Source organism: Sycon ciliatum, chromosome 1 (assembly GCF_964019385.1).
Source record: "Sycon ciliatum chromosome 1, ocSycCili1.1, whole genome shotgun sequence".
Classification (NCBI taxonomy): Eukaryota; Metazoa; Porifera; class Calcarea; order Leucosolenida; family Sycettidae; genus Sycon; species Sycon ciliatum.
In genome coordinates, this window is record NC_088643.1 from 38,457,098 (window position 1) to 38,477,476 (window position 20,379).

Sequence of the window (20,379 nt, forward strand, 5' to 3'; positions counted from 1 at the left end):
ATAACTAGGCACAAAACTGACAGAGTACTGAGACATTCGACGTCCTGACACCTAACTTCAACACATCTCCGTAGCGCTAACCGACAGCCTTCCAACTTGGAAGGTTCAAGGTTATGGAAAGACCAAAGAGGGGAAGGCAAGCGCAACGAAAACGAGCAAAAGCTACAGTCCCAACGGAACAAAGAATGTCGATTGTTACTGGACGATGACGAGACCAGTACGATATTTGACAAAGCGGTCTAACTACAATTCGAAGCAGCAAAGCAGCACACCACCCAACTTGGGTGGGTCATAAATATCAAAGATAAGTAAAGAAAGGGAAGCTTTGCGAAAACGAATTGTACAAGCCGAAAGCCAAACTCCTACAGTACTCCTCATGCATGACATTGTGATGGACTAGTTGACTACAAAACAAGTTGTTTCACACGACGTACGTTTCGCCGTATGGAGAGTTACTCTTAACTCGTATCCATATGTCCTTTTCTCTTTTACATTTATTTATGGCTCAACATCCGAGTTTCAAATTGCACACCTGATGAGCCGTCACGAACCATACGGCGAAACGTACGTCGTGTGAAACAACTTGTTTTGTAGTCAACTAGTCCATCACAATGTCATGCATGAGGAGTACTGTAGGAGTTTGGCTTTCGGCTTGTACAATTCGTTTTCGCAAAGCTTCCCTTTCTTTACTTATCTTTGATATTTATGACCCACCCAAGTTGGGTGGTGTGCTGCTTTGCTGCTTCGAATTGTAGTTAGACCGCTTTGTCAAATATCGTACTGGTCTCGTCATCGTCCAGTAACAATCGACATTCTTTGTTCCGTTGGGACTGTAGCTTTTGCTCGTTTTCGTTGCGCTTGCCTTCCCCTCTTTGGTCTTTCCATAACCTTGAACCTTCCAAGTTGGAAGGCTGTCGGTTAGCGCTACGGAGATGTGTTGAAGTTAGGTGTCAGGACGTCGAATGTCTCAGTACTCTGTCAGTTTTGTGCCTAGTTATTGCACTTTCTGACTGTATATAGTATCATGTTACAGTGATGGAGAGTTACTCTTAACTCGTATCCATATGTCCTTTTCTCTTTTACATTTATTTATGGCTCAACATCCGAGTTTCAAATTGCACACCTGATGAGCCGTCACGAACCATACGGCGAAACGTACGTCGTGTGAAACAACTTGTTTTGTAGTCAACTAGTCCATCACAATGTCATGCATGAGGAGTACTGTAGGAGTTTGGCTTTCGGCTTGTACAATTCGTTTTCGCAAAGCTTCCCTTTCTTTACTTATCTTTGATATTTATGACCCACCCAAGTTGGGTGGTGTGCTGCTTTGCTGCTTCGAATTGTAGTTAGACCGCTTTGTCAAATATCGTACTGGTCTCGTCATCGTCCAGTAACAATCGACATTCTTTGTTCCGTTGGGACTGTAGCTTTTGCTCGTTTTCGTTGCGCTTGCCTTCCCCTCTTTGGTCTTTCCATAACCTTGAACCTTCCAAGTTGGAAGGCTGTCGGTTAGCGCTACGGAGATGTGTTGAAGTTAGGTGTCAGGACGTCGAATGTCTCAGTACTCTGTCAGTTTTGTGCCTAGTTATTGCACTTTCTGACTGTATATAGTATCATGTTACAGTGATGGAGAGTTACTCTTAACTCGTATCCATATGTCCTTTTCTCTTTTACATTTATTTATGGCTCAACATCCGAGTTTCAAATAATAATAATAATAATAATAATAATAATAATAATAATATTAATAATAATAATAATAATAATAATAATAATAATAATAATAATAATAATAATAATAATAATAATAATAATAATAATAATAATAATAATAATAATAATAATAATAATAATAATAATAATAATAATAATAATAATAATAATAATAATAATAATAATAATAATAATAATAATAATAATAATAATAATAATAATAATAATAATAATAATAATAATAATAATAATAAGGCCAAACTAAAGAAGGTGTGTGGTTCGACTAACATGGACATTTTTTTTACGGGCGGGCGGGCGGATTTTTTTTTTTTTAATATATTTTTTAGTACATGTAAATACACTGTATACGCGTATCGAGTAGACTCTACTACCAGCACAAGGCAGCAGTCGTACCACTCACTGCACTGCACTGCAGTACAACTACAAGTCAAGTCCAAAAGGAGCCGCCTGCGTCCGCAGACTCACGCCGCACAGCACGTAGACGTGGACGTGTTCAGTCCACGTACGTCAGTCACACGACAGCCCGCCGAAAAAAAGTTACGGTCGGGCTGAAATTGTACGGTCGGTCGGGTGAGTCGAACCACACACCTTCTTTAGTTTGGCCTAATAATAATAAACTAGATGATTACCCCCTCGTGGAGATATTGGAGGATTCATGTGACAGCAGTTCTACATCGACATCTGACTCTGATTCGTCTCATCCTTCCGATACTAGCTCTGATTCTGAGAGCGGCAGTGACCCGGAGGCGGAGGAATTGTTGAGAGGTGGCATATCTTCATCTGGGTATCGTTTGCTGGACCTGAATTGTCTGCAAAATATAATTTCCCAAATTGTAAAACTTGTGGAAGTGGACTTGTTGTCAATGAGACGCATCGTGCTGGTCTGGCTAGCATTGTTAGCATTGCTTGTACCAGTGATGAGTGTGAGTCTGAGCTAGCAGAGTTTCCTCTAGTGCCCAAGTCCAACCAGTACTTCTTTGACTGTAACAGGCGCAGCGTTTTGGCGGCGCGCGCAATTGGTCGTGGCCACAGTGGACTGCAGCGATTTTGTGGAGTGATGAATCTCCCACCCCCCGTGTCCAAAGCGGCCTTTCAACGCCACCAGCGGAAAGTGCACTCAGCTGCAAAGTCTATAGCTGAAAGTAGTATGCAACAAGCTGTTGCAGAAGTGAAGGCCGTGAATGCCGAGAAAGAGCCCGCAGACTGCACTGTCGCTGTCACATTCGACGGCATGTGGATGAAACGGGGCTTCACGTCCCTGCATGGTGTGTTCACATGCATTCATTGGGAAACAGGCCGCGTCCTTGATCTAAAAGTGAGCACAAAGTATTGTCAGGCCTGCAAGCAGTGGAAAGAGAGGAAGGAGCACAATAAAATCAGTCATGGGGAGTACACAGCATGGAAGGATGGCCACTCTGCAAACTGCCCTGTCAACACGCAGCGTTCTTCGCCCGGAATGGAATCCGAGGCCGCAGTTGTGTTGTGGCAGAGGTCTGTGGAGCGGAATGACCTGCAGTACAACATTTTCATTGGTGATGGGGACTCCAAGAGCTTCACAGCAGTGAAAGATGTGCAGCCATATGGCCTGAATGTGGAGATCACCAAGGAAGAGTGTGTGGGCCATGTCCAGAAGCGGCTGGGCACACATCTTCGCAAGCTGAAGCAGACCATGAAGAGCGAAAAGCTGAGTGATGGGAAGCCTCTTGGAGGGAAGGGAAGACTGACCGACCCGCTTATTGACACACTGCAGACATACTATGGGAAGGCCATCAGATCCCACCCGAATGACCTCCAGAGTATGGCGAAGGCAGTATGGGCTGGCCTGTTCCACCGTGCCTCGACCGACGAGCACCCCCAGCACATGTTCTGTCCTACTGGACCAGATAGCTGGTGTGGCTGGCAGCTTGTCCAGGCTGGCAAGGAAGAGGCATATGAGCATCATAACACCATTCATGCAGCTGTCGTCACGGCCATCAAGCCAATCTACAACACACTGACGACGCGCGCTCTTCTGCTTCGCTGCCTGAGGGGTGCTACCCAGAACCAAAATGAGGCCTTTAATGGTATGATATGGTCCTTGTGCCCCAAAACGTCCTTCTGTGGTGCTGCTGTCGTGGAGATAGCAAGTTACCTTGCAGTGGCCCAATTCAACCATGGCTCAGTGTCACTGCTCAAGGTGCTGTCGAGCATGGGCTGTGATGGCGGCTACTTCACGGAGGCGTTTCTCGTACAGCAGGATGCAGAAAGAATGGCAGCCGCAGAGAGGAAGGTCAAGGAAGCAGAGAAGAGCCCCAGGAAGCAAAGGAGAAGGCGCAGGAAAGGCCTAGAGGAGGAAACAATGGAGGAAGAAGGTGACACATATGCAGCTGGTGGATTCTAACTAGGTATACGGTGCCTTTTCTACATCCGAAACTTTGCCCCAAATGGGGTATGCCGGGAGACTTGCCGCAAGATATCTCTGCGGTTGTTGCTGCTTGCCCTCGAAACCTATACATTTTTGGAAACTAGACAGAATTCCCCAGGGAATGAATGGAGTAGTTTTGTATTTTTTCCCCCTCTGCATCAATATAATTCTATTTTGAAATCAGTGCATCAGGCTTTGCGTGCTATGGACAAAAATCTGGTGCCTATTGCTTGGTCAGGCTTTCTGATTCACAAAATCCCTTTCATTCATTCCCGGCCTATTCCATGTAGGAACATCGTAACATAAAGCTTTGGCCTCTCAGTGTCCTCTTGTTTCAGCAATGCTGCGGCCCAGTAACCCGTAGCGTGCGCGATGAGTTCGCCTTCTACTGCTTGCCGTGAATCGCCTGTATTTAGGATAATATCCTCATTTTAACCACACATCCAACCCATTACTACCCAAGAACACCTGTACCAAATTTGGTTGGGATCCTCCGAAGGAGTTCTGAGTTACGGGTCTTTGAATCTGGCCTGTTGTTTGCTGCCGCGGCCAGGGTATACTCCCACCGACCAGGTAGCAGCCTGGTCGTAAATTTCATAATTATGGCATTCAATTGACCGTAACTAACTTTGGTGTCTCTCAATGGATTTGAGTGAAATTTTCACCACACACTCCTGCCACTATGCTGGCCCTCTGGACATGATTTAAAAGTTCTTGCGCCTCACAGACAGGCTTTCCAGGCCGGAAAAACTCAAAATTACGGCATAGTGCCACGGTGTGCGAGCCACCCAGGAGCCAAAAAATGCATTTACAATTTTTTCACATTTTTTTGCCCATTCTGTCCGTGCGCGGGATTCAACCCTAAAAAAAGTCCAGAAGCAGCCATGGCCCATGGGTGGTGGGATAGAGCCCCTCAACATGGCCCTGGAATCTGTCACAGCGGCACGAGTGGGCGTTCTCTCGCGGACTCCCACAGACCCAAGTCAATTTTTGAATTTTTTTAGGTTTACGGCGTGCTACGAGGTCGTACCTTTAATACAACATCCAGTGCTAGCATGCTGGGACCTCCACAGCAAGCCATTTCCACAGAGCTGCAAACCAAATACAGGATACCCTCAAAAATCGGCAAAGACTACCACTCACATTTCACTACTGCCTAGTACTGAATCCTACCTGACTTCTTGACACGTAGGCCTTTCCCAAATCGGCCGGCCGAAATATTCGCCGAAAAGTAGCCTTTTCAGAAAATCGCCGATCTTTTGGCCGAATTCTGAGATTTTACCAAGAAATCGCCGAATATACATGTTTTGCAGGGTCGTGGGCAACTGGGCATGACCGCTCGTGCGCGCCTGCGTCACGGCCCGTGGGCATTTCCCAAATCGGCCGGCCGAAACATTGGCCGAAAATAGTGGTTTTGAAGAAATCACCAATCTTTGAGCCGAATACGCAATTTTCGCACTGAATTCGCCAATAATTGATGTTTTAGCGCCTCAATAGCATGCAAATACAATTTCTGTAGCCATTATCTGGGAAAGGTGGCTGCGACTTTAGAGCCGAATCAAGTTCCACCTTTTACAACAAAAAATTTCAGCCGATTCTGGCGATTTTTTCAGCCGATCAAAAAGCCGAATAGGCCAAAATAAAAGGCCGATTTGGGAAAGGCCTATTGACACGACTCAAACTTGCCAAAGTCACTAAATCAAAGTCAACTACAATAATCAAGCCACATATCTGCAACGTCACGAGGGTGCTGGCAAAAGCCGTGCAGCCCAATACATGGCTAAAAAACGTGATTTTTGGACTTGGAGCAAAATTCTGCACACTTTCACGTCTTTCCATGATACGACAAGTTGCGCACGGTCTGCTCACATTCAAATACAGTGCTGCCAAAAAATGACAGCGAGCAACAAAAAAATATGTTCTTGCTCTTTCAACTGGACTAAAGACAGTAGGCTACCTGAGCCAGCACAAGCTAAACTCCTCTACTCGTGCCCTGTGACCGCTGACTGGTGAACCGATTTGAAAAATAGGACGACCGGATGCGGGTCTTCACGTTCACACAAAGGCAACAAGAGGAATAAGAGATCAGTTTCATCAAAATGCAAATTGTATACGTCGTTTCGGCGAGCTGTTGCGGTCATAATAGCGAAATTAAAACTTTGCATGCAAAACCAAAGTCGAAAATAGACTAGATATGCAGGGAGATACTGCTATCTTCAAATTATACTTCTCACTCCAAGAGGGAGAAAAGACTGAGGTCTTTAACTTAATGGGGTTAGCTATTATTGTTATGCATGAACTGAAAATTACTGCTCAAGAAGTGGAGATTGCTGGCCTGCAGACAATGCTTTTAAAAAGAGGATCATCCGAATGTGCATGTGTTCCGGGTAGAAAAGGGTATAACAATGGCAAGATGCTGAGATCATCACAGTATGGTTGTGCACCTCTTGGCACCCACTACCAAATTCTGCACAACATGTGCCAGCAATAGCAGCAAGGTTGCAAAAACAGTACATGGTAGTGTGTGTGTGTGTTTGTGTGTACATGTGTGTCTGTAAGTACATGGCTGCATTGTATGTGTTTGTGTGTGTTCATGTTCATGTGTGTGTGTGTGTGTGTGTGTGTGTGTGCGTGTGTGTGTGTGCGCGCGCATGTGCGATTGTGTGTATGTATGTGTACGTATGTGTATGTGTGTAGACCAAGCAACGTGAAACATCACCACTACTGCTGTCATCGTAAGACAGTTCTCTCTCTCTCTCTTTCTCTCTCTCTCTCTCTCTCTCTCTCTCTCTCTCTCTCTCTCTCTCTCTTCGGAGAAAACATGTGACCTTTCTAGTACACAATAGGACAAAGGCACGCAACTACATGTGTATGTATTGTATGTGTGTGTATGTGTGTGTGTGTGGGGGGGGGGGGTACGTGTACATATTTACAGGTACATGTGTGCATGTGTGTGTGTGTGTGTGTGTGTGTGTGTGTGTATGTGTGTGTGTGTGTGTGTGTGCTTGTGGATGTTTGATTTGGAATGTACATGTAAAGGAGGATGGGGCAAAGAATAATGGAATGAAATTGTTACTTAGGTCTCAACAATGAATGTTACGATCATCTGCAGAGGAATATAGCTGGCTATATCAGAGTATCAACATTATGGTTTAGAATGATGCCAGGTCACACAGATCACGGCTAGTGTTAGCAGATGAACTGCTGCATTTCTGCAATTCACCAGCCAGCCAGTAGAAATGTATAACTTAGTACGCATTGAGATGTTGGTCAGGGGAGAGGGAAGAGGGGGAAAGCCGGCAATACTGTTCTTTATGCATAGACCAAGCATAGTTGCACGTCTCGTCAAGAACCCAGACTAACAAATGAGTGAAGCAGCTGTTGGTTAATGGCCACTACCAGGGCTTCAATCACTGGGCCACTTACATGTATCTACTGATCTGCAACGAGTACACTGGTCTATGATCAAATGACATGCTGCTTGACTGACACACCACGGGGCTTTACCCGTGGTACTTGGGTTGCCGGTGCTGCTGGCACGGATCTTCTTTGCTGTGCACAGAGATAATAATCCAGAGTTGTCGTGCACAGAGATAATAATCCAGAGTTGTGAGTTGTCGTGCAAGAGCAACAGTGTAGTCTGTACAGTTTTGGTTGCGTTCGGTCACAGATTGCCCGAACTAAGTGATATGATATGTCTGGCTTCAGTTGTTTCCCACACACAGGACTACCCTGGTTGGTACGACCAAGACAAACATCATCAGTAGACAACGATCCAAAACTCCCCCGATGAAGTTTAACAGTCGTACATGCAAATCCGGATAAAAAAATATTCAAATGGCCGCAGACTATGAATTTGCTCGGATGGTTCAATGTTCGCTACCCACAACTTCGCATAAAGTTTGAATATACGATTTCTAGCTGACTCGATCGATGTTTCATGTTGTCTTGCGTAGGGGGTCTGATGTCTTGCGTAGGGGGTCTGTTGTCTTGTGTAGGGGGTCTGTTGTCTTGCGTAGGGGGTCTGATGTCTTGCGTAGGGGGGTCTGATGTCTTGCGTAGGGGGTCTGTTGTCTTGCGTAGGGGGTCTGTTGTCTTGCGTAGGGGGTCTGATGTCTTGCGTAGGGGGTCTGTTGTCTTGCGTAGGGGGTCTGTTGTCTTGCGTAGGGGGTCTGATGTCTTGCGTAGGGGGTCTGTTGTCTTGCGTAGGGGGTCTGTTGTCTTGCGTAGGGGTCTGTTGTCTTGCATAGGGGGTCTGATGTCTTGCGTAGGGGGTCTGTTGTCTTGCGTAGGGGGTCTGTTGTCTTGCGTAGGGGGTCTGATGTCTTGCGTAGGGGGTCTGTTGTCTTGCGTAGGGGGTCTGTTGTCTTGCGTAGGGGGTCTGATGTCTTGCGTAGGGGGTCTGTTGTCTTGCGTAGGGGGTCTGTTGTCTTGCGTAGGGGGTCTGTTGTCTTGCATAGGGGGTCTGTTGTCTTGCGTAGGGGGTCTGTTGTCTTGCGTAGGGGGTCTGTTGTCTTGCGTAGGGGTCTGATGTCTTGCGTAGGGGGTCTGATGTCTTGCGTAGGGGGTCTGTTGTCTTGCGTAGGGGGTCTGTTGTCTTGCGTAGGGGGTCTGATGTCTTGCGTAGGGGGTCTGTTGTCTTGCGTAGGGGGTCTGTTGTCTTGCGTAGGGGGTCTGATGTCTTGCGTAGGGGGTCTGTTGTCTTGCGTAGGGGGTCTGTTGTCTTGCATAGGGGGTCTGTTGTCTTGCGTAGGGGGTCTGTTGTCTTGCGTAGGGGGTCTGTTGTCTTGCGTAGGGGGTCTGATGTCTTGCGTAGGGGGTCTGTTGTCTTGCGTAGGGGGTCTGTTGTCTTGCGTAGGGGGTCTGATGTCTTGCGTAGGGGGTCTGTTGTCTTGCGTAGGGGGTCTGTTGTCTTGCATAGGGGGTCTGTTGTCTTGCGTAGGGGGTCTGTTGTCTTGCGTAGGGGGTCTGTTGTCTTGCGTAGGGGGTCTGATGTCTTACGTAGGGGGTCTGTTGTCTTGCGTAGGGGGTCTGTTGTCTTGCGTAGGGGGTCTGATGTCTTGGGTAGGGGGTCTGTTGTCTTGCGTAGGGGGTCTGATGTCTTGCGTAGGGGGTCTGATGTCTTGCGTAGGGGGTCTGATGTCTTGCGTAGGGGGTCTGTTGTCTTGCGTAGGGGTAGGGGGTCTGATGGAAAAATTGCCTTTTAATGGACTTGGATGGAGAGCCAAGGATAAATTTATGGTAAAGAAAAATGGACCAAGAAAGAAGTTAGTTGTAGAACATCAGTGCCGTCGCAAGGTGTCGTGTAATGTTATCGCATGAGCTGATTGTTTAGTAACTGGTGGTGTTAGTGGACATTATAGCGTAAAGTGTAGTTTCTTGGTCCATTTGTCTTTTAATGGGTTGTCTAACTTGTCTTTTACAGAGGTGTGAGGAAACCTTTGGCTATGCACAATACAAATCAAACATGAGGTCTACTTCCAGCTAAGTGCCCTGATATCAGTCAGCCACACCGTCGTCACAGCTTCTTTGTTACCAGTCACACACTAGCAGTTGTATAGTGTAACATTAATACATGAAACCTACCGTTCTTCCCTGTGCTCTGTGTGGTGGCTGCGGTGGTCCCGGAACCACGCTGCTTGGTGTCATGGGTGAGTGAGCTGGAATGGAGCTTGGATGCGATGCCCAGCAGTCCTGCCATGCATGTGGTAGAGACACGGGAGCACACAATACAGTGCTCAAACACATGTAGACGGCACATAGTGCGGACGTGAACTCTCTCAGTGTGTTGGAAATGTGCACAGGATACGTACATGTCTGAGTCGTAGTAAGTGACTGGGTCACGGAACTCTTGGAACATTGATGGAGAAAAGTAATAATGAGCTTCAGGGCGGACACAAGTGTACGATTGTACGTCAGTGTGGTCCAAGGTGGGGTTTCTCGGCACTTGTGCCAGTGATTGTGAGACTTATCCCCTCATCCCCACCGTTAGGCACAGCATCTGCTGCTAGAGTTTACAAGGTGTTAGCGGCTGTCGTGAGTTCCCTTTGGGAACGGCACGATAATTTACTTTTTTTTACTTCTCGGGCATGCGCTCTTGAGTTTAGTACTTATTTTCATTCAATCTTTCTGCGCACCCTCTTGGTAATGCTAAGGGCATTCAGCTCTTTGCTGTACAAAAGAAGAGAAACCAGCAGCTAGTGGCAAAGCGTTGGAAGATGATGGAAACCTAGATGAACCAGCGAGGAGCTGATTGAACATGATACAAGATGGAGGCAAGATGACGGAGGGTGGAAAGCGACAGTCGACGAAATCACAACCCACCTTGCACTAAGGGCCGTCTTGCTTTGCATATTTGAACTTTTGTTCAATGCTCGCCACTGAAAGCTGGGGATTCAAAATTAATGGAAGGCAAGATTGCAAGAAAACTCGAAAGCTGCTTGAAACGGCAAATGGATACATCTTACCAGAAAGCAACAAGCAGAATAATGGTCAGAGCGCGTGTTGTAGGGACGGAATTAAATTTGTTTGTTCCAAGTAAAAGCTAAACTTGGTCCAAACAGTCCTTAATTAAAGCATTCCGCGCTTGACCGGATTCCGTTTGTTTCTGTGGATTTTCATTCACCGGGCTGCACGCCACTGAGTAGACGAATGAACATTTGTTCCGGTCATGACATCCTGCAGTTCTATGCTTTTCACAGGGTCTGGCAGACACAGGTATCACTGTAGTGGTGTGTACAACAGGTATTTTAGATACACGGTGTACAGCATACATGCAATTCAGTGTGCAATTCAGTGTGATTTACCTCGTATTCCTCTGGTATCTGTGTGTCAAGCATTAACAAGATACAGAAACAAGCAAACGAGTGTCAAGCATTGCTTTACCACAATACCGGTCATGTTCATTCTAAGTACAGTTGAACATCGATTATCCAACCACCTCTGGGCAGACAACTGTTAGGCGGTGTTCAGATAAGGCAAATGTTCCGGATAAGAAACATGTACGAGCGTACATGTACATGTACGACCTTTTTACTTTTCAAAATTTTCGTATTTTTTGAATGGCTCACTACATGCACAGTGCGTACTCTACGGCACGTGCGCCCAAAAAAACTGTTACGGATAATCGAATGGTCGGATAGTCGATGTGCGGATAATCGATGTTCAACTGTACTTCTAAATACATCAGATTAAGAACCGCAAAAGAAATTCAGCCCCTGACTTTGCACCGCATGAAGAACAGAGCAAGCACATTGGTCCAGGTACTATTACGTCCAGGTGAAACAGGGGCTGGGTTTTCACACACACGCGCACGTACACACACTCACAAACACACACACACACACACAGACACACACACACACAAACACAAACACACATACGCTCATATTTTGCATGCACGTGTTCACCCATGCACATACCGGGACATACCTCAAACTGTGAAGAGGAGCTCGACGACGTACTGGGCCTGTTCGACTTTGGAGAGTGCTGAAGATTAAGAAAACACACACATACGCGCACGCACACACACACACACACACACACACACACACACACACACACACACACAAACGTGCGCACGCACACGGCACACGCACACGTGAAGGTCCGTGCGAGGCAAGGCATTTGAGACAAACTCAACTATCTGATTCAATCATTATAAGGACCACGACTGCTCTGTTCAGCTTCAGTCTGGCCCAGCACAATCACTCTTCATAACTAACAAGCGCAGAATTATGGAATTTGAGGTGAGTCGAGATCAAATTCAGTCTGTGTACAGTTTTCCGTACATAAAGGGTTAACACCAATGACTGTCATTCAACATACTATCTAGATATCAGTAAGCTTATCAGTAAGCTACGTAGTAATTACGAAATAGTCGTAGCGAGCTCCAGTGTGGCGGAGCAAACCCTTTGCTATGTAGTAAATATGCACTATAATACTAGTGACATAATTATCATAGTCATTGTCTGTATCATTACATCAAATGAAGAGCTGGCTACACTTTGTCTGTTTGGCTTGGGTGATGCCTGGACAATTGACAGCAACAATAGGGAAGAACAAGGGCAATGAGTGATGTGGTCAGGGCACATTTCAAAGAGTCCTTGACTTCAAGTAACAATTTCAATTGAGCGAGAATGTTTCTTCCATCACCACCAGTGATGGAATTATTGTGACACTCATCATATTTTAACAGTTATAAGTTGACCCCAGTTAAAGCCGACCTTTCCTGTATTTCCCTGCCACTGCACCCCGGCTGTACGTCGACTACCCATTTTACGGTCAGTTCTTTGGTCATTTTAAAAAGGTTGACTCCTAGCCGGGAAAATACTATACTCCTCGCCCTATTTTACACTGACAAGTCGTTTACTGACAAGCAACCAAACACTTTTGATCAATATACTCATACAAGTGGACTGCATTGCGTATAGATTTGTTATACTTTATAGCAGAACTTCAATAGCACAAATGGTGCCGGGTTATAAAGGGACCTCTGTATATGAGATATGAGATACCTGCAAATACTAAGTCCAATTGTGTGTCGCTCCCTACGTGGGAGCTTGCGCTATTCCCGCCGACTTTGAATTCTCACTTGACGGACTCATGACTGCCATCCAGAGCTGTTGAGCACCTCCATGAGCGACCCTGACGCACGCTGCTATCTGGTGTTCACTACGTGTTTGTCGCGCTGGAAACGGAGCATCTCTGTAAGTTTGTATCCCTGGTGATGTTTTGCCTGGAGAGCACTATAGAAGTGGTGCTTTTCAGGCACAATCTTCCTCAGCCTACTCAAGCTCAACTGATGAGGGGTGAATTGCCCGAAACACTGTGTACTGAGCAGGGAGTGATGCTTTCTTGCAGGTTAGCCAAGTGGAAGGTTCGATGGACTTCTCGTGCGCTCTGGATGGCAGTCGTGAGTTTGTCAAATGATAATTCAAGTCGGCAGGAATAGCACAAGCTCCCACGTAGGGAGCAACACACAATTCCCCAATTATCGCCGAAGTCGCACCAATCTCTTCTTTACTAAGGCCAAGGTATGGCAAATTGATCGCAAATTGATCGCCTTAGCCGACCTGATTACTACTCTGTATAGCCACCAACCCTATAGGAGATACACACTGTATAGAATTATCCCTAACACTGAGATTCATCAGTTGTTTGAAAATAGGCAGGGAGAAAGAAGACTACCACCACCAACAATCAGCTAGCGTTGTCCAGACCGAATGCCGGATATGGGAGCCTACCTTTGGTTTAGGTCTCACTTTGCCATTCTTAGCAGCCACCTGCCATACGTCTTCCTCCTTCATGGGCTCATACTGGAGTTAACACATATCACAATCATAATGACGACGCATGACATCATAATGACGACGCATGACATCATAATGACGACGCATGACAAACTTAAATGCTACAGTACTGTTCTATTAGAATTGATCGTGAACTCCAGATTGCTGTATAGTGTAAAGGACACACGAGACGTGTGCAACGGACACCACATCAATCGTTTTACAAAATACAATCGGTACGAGGTCAAGAGTCACCAGGTGCACATTTCATTAAGCACAGCGCAAATAAGCCGAGGCTGTGTGTAGACCTTGGAGTTGGTAGCTGCTTGATATACACTGACGGGCCATCATCGGCCTCTTCACTGACTTCAGTGCCCTTTGCAGAGAGTGCATTCCGTAGAAGGAAAAACAGACAATGATCCACAAGGTAGCTGAACACTTTCTAAGCATATTGCTGACCTACATCATCTTCACACTGTCAACATCCATAACTGACCATAAGGCAATGCAAACTGAACCAAACCAGACCCTGTCTGAGCTATAAGGTTACTTGTATTCCATTTGAGCGAAGCACAGCGACAGCTGCTACGGGCCAGCACACAGTGTGATAGCAAGAGTTTGAAAACACGTACCTCGTCATCGATCCCTTCATCAGGTCTTGCCATTGGTATGTATCCATATCTATCAGCGTCAGGATCGGCCCTGATGTCATTGGCGCCACCGTTATGTATACCCCCGTTGCGGTAACCATTGGGAAGGGTTTGTGCATTCCCTGACACTGGCATGTCCTCAACAGAGTTAGAATGACGAATGGTTCGGTCGAGATTGGTCGTGTCCTGTTGCCTTGTCTGCCACGCAGTTGTTCCGGTGAATGTTGCCTGTCGTGTCACTGTGCGAGAATCAGACGACTTTGAAGCACCAACATCTTGACCAGGCACGTACGCTACAGAAGTTGTTCGAGACGGTAAGTGGGGACTATATGATACTGACGACTTGTCAGGCCGGGGTGGCGGAGTGAGTTGCTCTTTTTTCTTCGTTTCCCTGTTCTTAACGTTAACATACCGCCGGTCATCAGCTGGCTTCGGCTCTGAAAGCACAATAAGGGATTATCATTGCACTGCATAAGCCGGCACATGGTGCATGGTGCATGGTGCATGGTAATTCTACACTAGAAATCTTAGCACACTTCGAGTGGCAGATGTGCATACCATGTGCATACCATGAGTATTCTATGTTATTATGTAACCTCTAAGCTATGCAAAAGACGTTACTTTAGTAGTGTCTTGGCGCTAGCCAGGGTCTATATCACTTTATTTCGTATGTCTGTGTGATTGCTTGATTCAAGAGACTCTGAGCAGCAATGGATGTGTTTCCTTGGTTGGGACCAAGCCGCTTCCATTGTGTATACTACATGCGCATATCATGGGGGGGGGGCAAACTTCCACACACTCAGAAATTCAGAATCATGCCCTCCAGCAACAGAGCCACTGATTTTGTGAAAGACAGGCCGTAACATGCAATGAGGTAACAAACAAGAAAATGCTGATCACAGTTCCAATTGTGCCTGTCACACCTTCCGTTGTAATCTGCGCGCGCACAGCATGCAGTGACTGTGTTCAGCTCTTCGGCCACATTGCCCAATATCCTACACACACTCACACATACATGCCTTACATTCATGCAGACATGCAAGCATGCATGCATGCACGCACAAACACAGCAGAGTGCAGCATTTGGCAGAGTAAGAGAGACATACCTTCTTTCACCGGCTCAGTAATGACAAGAGATGTCTGTCCAAGGGCATTATCGCGCGTCGATCTGATCTTCTCACACCACTGCTTGAGATCATTGTATGATGGACACTGTAGGATGAAAAGGCGCTGCGGTGTTAACACTCGAATACAGTAGGAACGACCAGGGAAGTTCTCCACAGCCTCAATGCTATCGCAATCCAGCAAGTTGATGATGCCTCGCGAAGCCTGCCAGTCATCTTGTTCACTGGAGTAGTAGTCAAGGCGACCAGATTCAAACAATCGAAAGTACCGCTTCTTCCAGGACTGTAGAAATAGGCAACACATGAATGGAGCATATGAGTATGTATCAAGCAACAGAAAAAGGCATTACATAAATATAACACTTATCCGGACCTAGAACCTCGGTCTTGGTTTTCTTTCTTTTTTTCATTTATTTTAATTCGTTGCCTCAACAGCACAATGTACACCTTCAAAGAGGGTCGAACAGGGAACAAAATAACTACCGCCACTCTATCCATTCATTGGTTTGAGGGAAAGATGCGAATGGTAAAAGTCTGAAGGAAAATCGACTGTCACCGCCAGGACTCAAACCAGGGCACTCTATCGGTGTGTTTAACCAGGGCACTCTATCGGTGTGTTTAACCAGGGCACTCTATCGGTGTGTTTAACCAGGGCACTCTATCGGTGTGTTTAACCAGGGCACTCTATCGGTGTGTTTAACCAGGGCACTCTATCGGTGTGTTTAACCAGGGCACTCTATCGGTGTGTTTAACCAGGGCACTCTATCGGTGTGTTTAACCAGGGCACTCTATCGGTGTGTTTAACCAGGGCACTCTATCGGTGTGTTTAACCAGGGCACTCTATCGGTGTGTTTAACCAGGGCACTCTATCGGTGTGTTTAACCAGGGCACTCTATCGGTGTGTTTAACCAGGGCACTCTATCGGTGTGTTTAACCAGGGCACTCTATCGGTGTGTTTTACTGCAAATACTACTACATGTACTCTTATGCCAATTTTCGTTGAAATAGTGACGTCATATCCCAGATCTCTGGCCCTTCCCCATCAAAATGTCCGTGATTCAGAGTTACAAAGTAGAGTAAGTCCTCTCTGCACACAGAGTGCTCAATGCCCGAGAGGGCAGAGCTTCCTTATCAGTTATAGGTAGAACGGAAGCTCTGCACACAGAGTGCTCAATGCCCGAGAGGGCAGAGCTTCCTTATCAGTGATAGGTAGAGTAGAACGGAAGATATTGTCGGGTAGAGAGCCAAGGATTAATTTATAGAAAAGAAAAGGACCAAGGAACTACAAGTTACACTATAATGTCCACTTACACCATCAGTTACTAAACAATCAATCAGTTTTAGTAAACTTTTAGAACGTCAGTACCGTTGGTCAGTGTCGTGCAATGTTATCGCACGAGCTGATTGTTTAGTAACAGGTGGTGTTAGTGGACATTATAGCGTAACTTGTAGTTCCTTGGTCCTTTTCTTTTCTATAGAAGATATTGTTTATTTATTTTTCATTGAAACTCAGAGTATTATGCTTGCGGGATCATCATGCAAAAATTAGTCTAGTATGAAACAGGGCATCGGGTCATGTTCAAGTAGAATTATGCAAAGGAAAGTAATGGGAGCCACGCATATACATGTACCTGCACTCACGTTTGCACCCACACCCACACAGACGTGCTCGTGCAACAAACAACATTTCCAAGTTATGGGCAGTGCCTGGTCCCAGGCTGATCGGAAAAGAGAGATAATATGAATGTATACTTGAAATACTTTCTCAAGTGATAGGTTTCAGTGACATGCCGCCTGGCCATAGAATGAGGCTGCAACATGCTGAGACTGAACGCCATGACAATGGTCACCCAGCATGCAACAACTGGTGTGTGTTGCCAAGAGCACACCAGCAGTGCAGTCAAGTGAATGCTGCACATCTAGCAATGCAGGCATTTCGACCATGCCAGTTGTTGTCCCTTGTCCATGTGCGCAGACTCTTAGCGGAATGTTCATATTTCATTTCAACTCATGTACAACGAGTGGTAATGGCCGTTGTAAGATCCCTTGGGATGGAGGGGGCACTATACTTTTACTTCTTTTTTTCAGAAGTCCTGTAGCACCCTACTCATGAACAAATTTACACTGGCTACAGTACCTAGTGCCTTGCATACATGTACCATAGGTACAAGGAAAGCTGCATGTGCGGCCAACTGCCCAATGAACAGAACTCTGCAGAGCGTTTTCTGCAGAGCATTTTAACGTGTGAGTGAGGGAGAGAGAAGGAGAGAGAGAAAGAGAGATAGGGGGAGGGGGAAGAGTAAGAGGTCCATTTGATCTTTGAAATTTCATGGCAAAGCATTGTAACGTTGTCCGATAATTGCTTCGGCATGTGACAGACTCTAGTTGGACGTCTCTCTCTCTCTCTCTCTCTCTCTCTCTCTCTCTCTTTCTCTCTCTCTCTCTCTCTCTCTCTCTCTCTCTCTCTCTCTCTCTCGGTCTCCCTCTCCCTGGACGTGGTGCTTTATTCGATGCCGCCCTTTCTGCCATCATTTTCCTTATGTGTATGCGTGATGACATTACGATTTACGAAATGATGTCAAATGAATGTAGCGGCAAGGTCCAGCTGCTTCCTGCCGTACTCCAGCCTGAGGGACGTGCAACAGGCAAATGCATGCCTCAGCAAACATGCTTGCTTCCTTCCTGCCCTACATCTCCTCTCCTTGTAGCTGGCTGTACACGTTTACACGATCTCGCTATCCTGTTAGCTCTCACCGCGCGGTGCTACTCAACAACGATGCTAAACAGCAACGTTGAACCAAACAGGCAAGAATGTCGCCATTTGTTTTTTTATCGAGTATCGACGTCCGGGCAAAGCACGCCATTCAGGTTGTGATTGACTCGTGGATTCTCGCATGAGACCGAGAGAGACTTGTGAAGACTTCCGCTCGCATCAATCCCTAGGCGGCAGACAAACCAATGATGTGTCTGAGCCACGGGCAACGGGTCGGGGCCGGAATTTGAGCATCCACCACCATGCCCAAATGAATCAGATCGAAATTCCTCTACACTCTCGGCGTTCCAGGTCTTAGGCATGACGAGGACGGACACAATCATTAGTGCACTATTCCCATTGTAGTGCGCTACCTGTTGCGAAACAACCACACGTGTGTGAGTATGAGATACCAATCTTATCGCCAGCATGCAGAACGCTGCCAAAGAGATCAGGAGAGTGCAAATCCAAGTCCGTAAACTGGTCGCGAAGGTTTCACCAAGGCAATTGGCATTGAATTGCTCGAATGGCATGCACAGTTTTCAATGCAGCATTATCTTACCGCGAACCACTGCTCCAGAGGAGGCGACTTGACCAAGTAACCCTCCTTGATAATCTTTCCGCTCATGACTCCTCCGCAGCCTGCTGGCGGGCCACCTCCGTCGAGCCTTTTCCTCTCCGACACAGATACGCAGGTCTGAAAACAACAACATGTACGAAAAGAAATGCCTCCTCCTGTTTGCCCTGGTACCGTGTCAGGGCCACGCTCCTTGGACTTGGAGTAAACGGTTGCTGATGCCCAAAGATCCTGTGACTTCACACATGTCTAAATCGATCCGTGGTTACACGGTACTGCAGGTAGGTAAGCAGTGTAGCAGCCATGGGATGTACTGTATGTAGTTGATAACCAGTCATGCATGAATGGTGCTAATGATGCTCCACCGCACACAGTCCAGAACTCCAGATAGAAGAGAACTGTCGATCAGTGTGCACAATGCTACGTCATCATCGTGGGCAACGACATGCATGCACTGAATTGAACTAAACTAAAGTGAAGAGATGATATGAACGGTGGTGGCATGGTGCCGGGATTGATGCCAATGATGGTATGAAATACTTCCGTGACTTCAAACTTCAGTCATCTCACTCGGATGGAGTGGGACAGTGTCGATGTAACGGGCATGTAAGCAGTGCTAGTAGTGCAAAGAAGGTACATGTACTTCAAAGTACATGTACAAGAGAAGAGAGCTAGAGAGAAAAGGGAAACCCAGGAGGAGTCCAGGTGGAAAAGGAAAAGGAAAGACATTGAAAGGATCGGTCACGCAATACGGTTAATTAATTCCCATCGTGGATAGGATAATAATTCAATTGACATCCCTACGCAAGAAGTAGGTCTTTACCATAAATAAAATATTTAAAAAATTACCAAGTATGGCTGCAAAACACGCAGAACACCCTATTATTGATGCAGCCAGCCTACAAATCATGTAAACGGCATTGATCGAGAAAATGATGAGCGTGCTCGGCGGCTCAAATAGGAAGCCCTGCATCCACGAAAACACGTTACAAACCATTTCAATAGCAAGAAAGAGTGCTACTGCCCTGGTGCAGGTGGTGGAAATATGGTTGCAGTCTGTATACGAGAGAGAACTGACTGGACTGCCCAGTAAGCTACGGCCATGGGCAGTATGCTGTATGGCTTGTCTGACTGCTTGCAGACCGCTGCGAAGATTGTAGGAGTATGATCACTGTGTGACTGCGAGTTTGTGAGTTGAAAAATCTACTACGTAACGACGGTAACGTTCAAAAGAAGCACCTACATGCATTACGGTACTAACAATAACATGAATGATGAATGATGAATGGCGAACCAAAATTTAATGTAGATGACATTTTACCGGTACATGTAGATGGCATCACCGACTTACCGGTGCACAAATAAACATCAACGAATTTTCAATATTCGACGAGGAGACAACATTGTTTTCGCATCGTCTCCATCGCTTACATTGTAAAAAAGTAATCCCAGTGTCACTTCAGCTCGTCCTCTTTATTGCCATTACGAATTTTAACACCATCTTTACTGCACTAGCCATTGTGGTTTCTCTACACATGAATGCGTCTCCAGTACGGCAGTAGATCTCGACACTAGTCCGCGATGTATCATCAAAAGACATCATACATACGATACCGGAACGTTGGTTACTGTTACAGTCGCATCGTGCATGGCCCGGTTGCCACATTAGTCAACTGGATATCGCTGAACTCGGATGGTGAGCCAGTATAATTATGGTAAAAAAGGAGAAGGACAAAAAAACTTGTGTTGGAGCTAGGTGTCAGGTTGTGAATGTCTCAGTAGTACTCCTTGTCAGTGTTGTGCCATTTTGTCGCACTCGCTGACTGTATAATTATGCCTTTATGGTCT

The 20,379-nt window shown here is 46.2% G+C and overlaps 1 protein-coding gene across 1 annotated transcript; it reads right to left on the reverse strand.

Moving 5' to 3' along the window:
• Window positions 1-6,216: 6,216 nt before the first annotated feature.
• Window positions 6,217-18,714, reverse strand: LOC135824519 (uncharacterized). Its single transcript, XM_065337259.1, has 9 exons — window positions 18,517-18,714; window positions 15,185-15,485; window positions 14,061-14,515; window positions 13,384-13,455; window positions 12,121-12,168; window positions 11,570-11,626; window positions 10,945-10,962; window positions 9,725-9,832; window positions 6,217-7,690 (listed from the first exon to the last, which is right to left on the reverse strand). The coding sequence occupies exons 1-9, from the start codon at window positions 18,580-18,582 to the stop codon at window positions 7,604-7,606; spliced, it is 1,212 nt and encodes a 403-aa protein (XP_065193331.1). The 5' UTR covers window positions 18,583-18,714; the 3' UTR covers window positions 6,217-7,603.
• Window positions 18,715-20,379: the final 1,665 nt, after the last annotated feature.

Excerpts from the sequence above, each read along its gene's own strand:
- LOC135824519 (XM_065337259.1), bottom strand. The coding sequence starts at position 18,582 with ATGAGCGGAAAGATTATCAAGGAGGGTTACTTGGTCAAGTCGCCTCCT. Across the intron at positions 11,627-12,120 it reads TAGCCAGCTCTTCATTTGAT|CACTCTCCAAAGTCGAACAG; the intron begins GTAATGATACAG and ends CTTAATCTTCAG. Across the intron at positions 7,691-9,724 it reads ACAGAGCACAGGGAAGAACG|CAAAGAAGATCCGTGCCAGC; the intron begins GTAGGTTTCATG and ends CTCTGTGCACAG.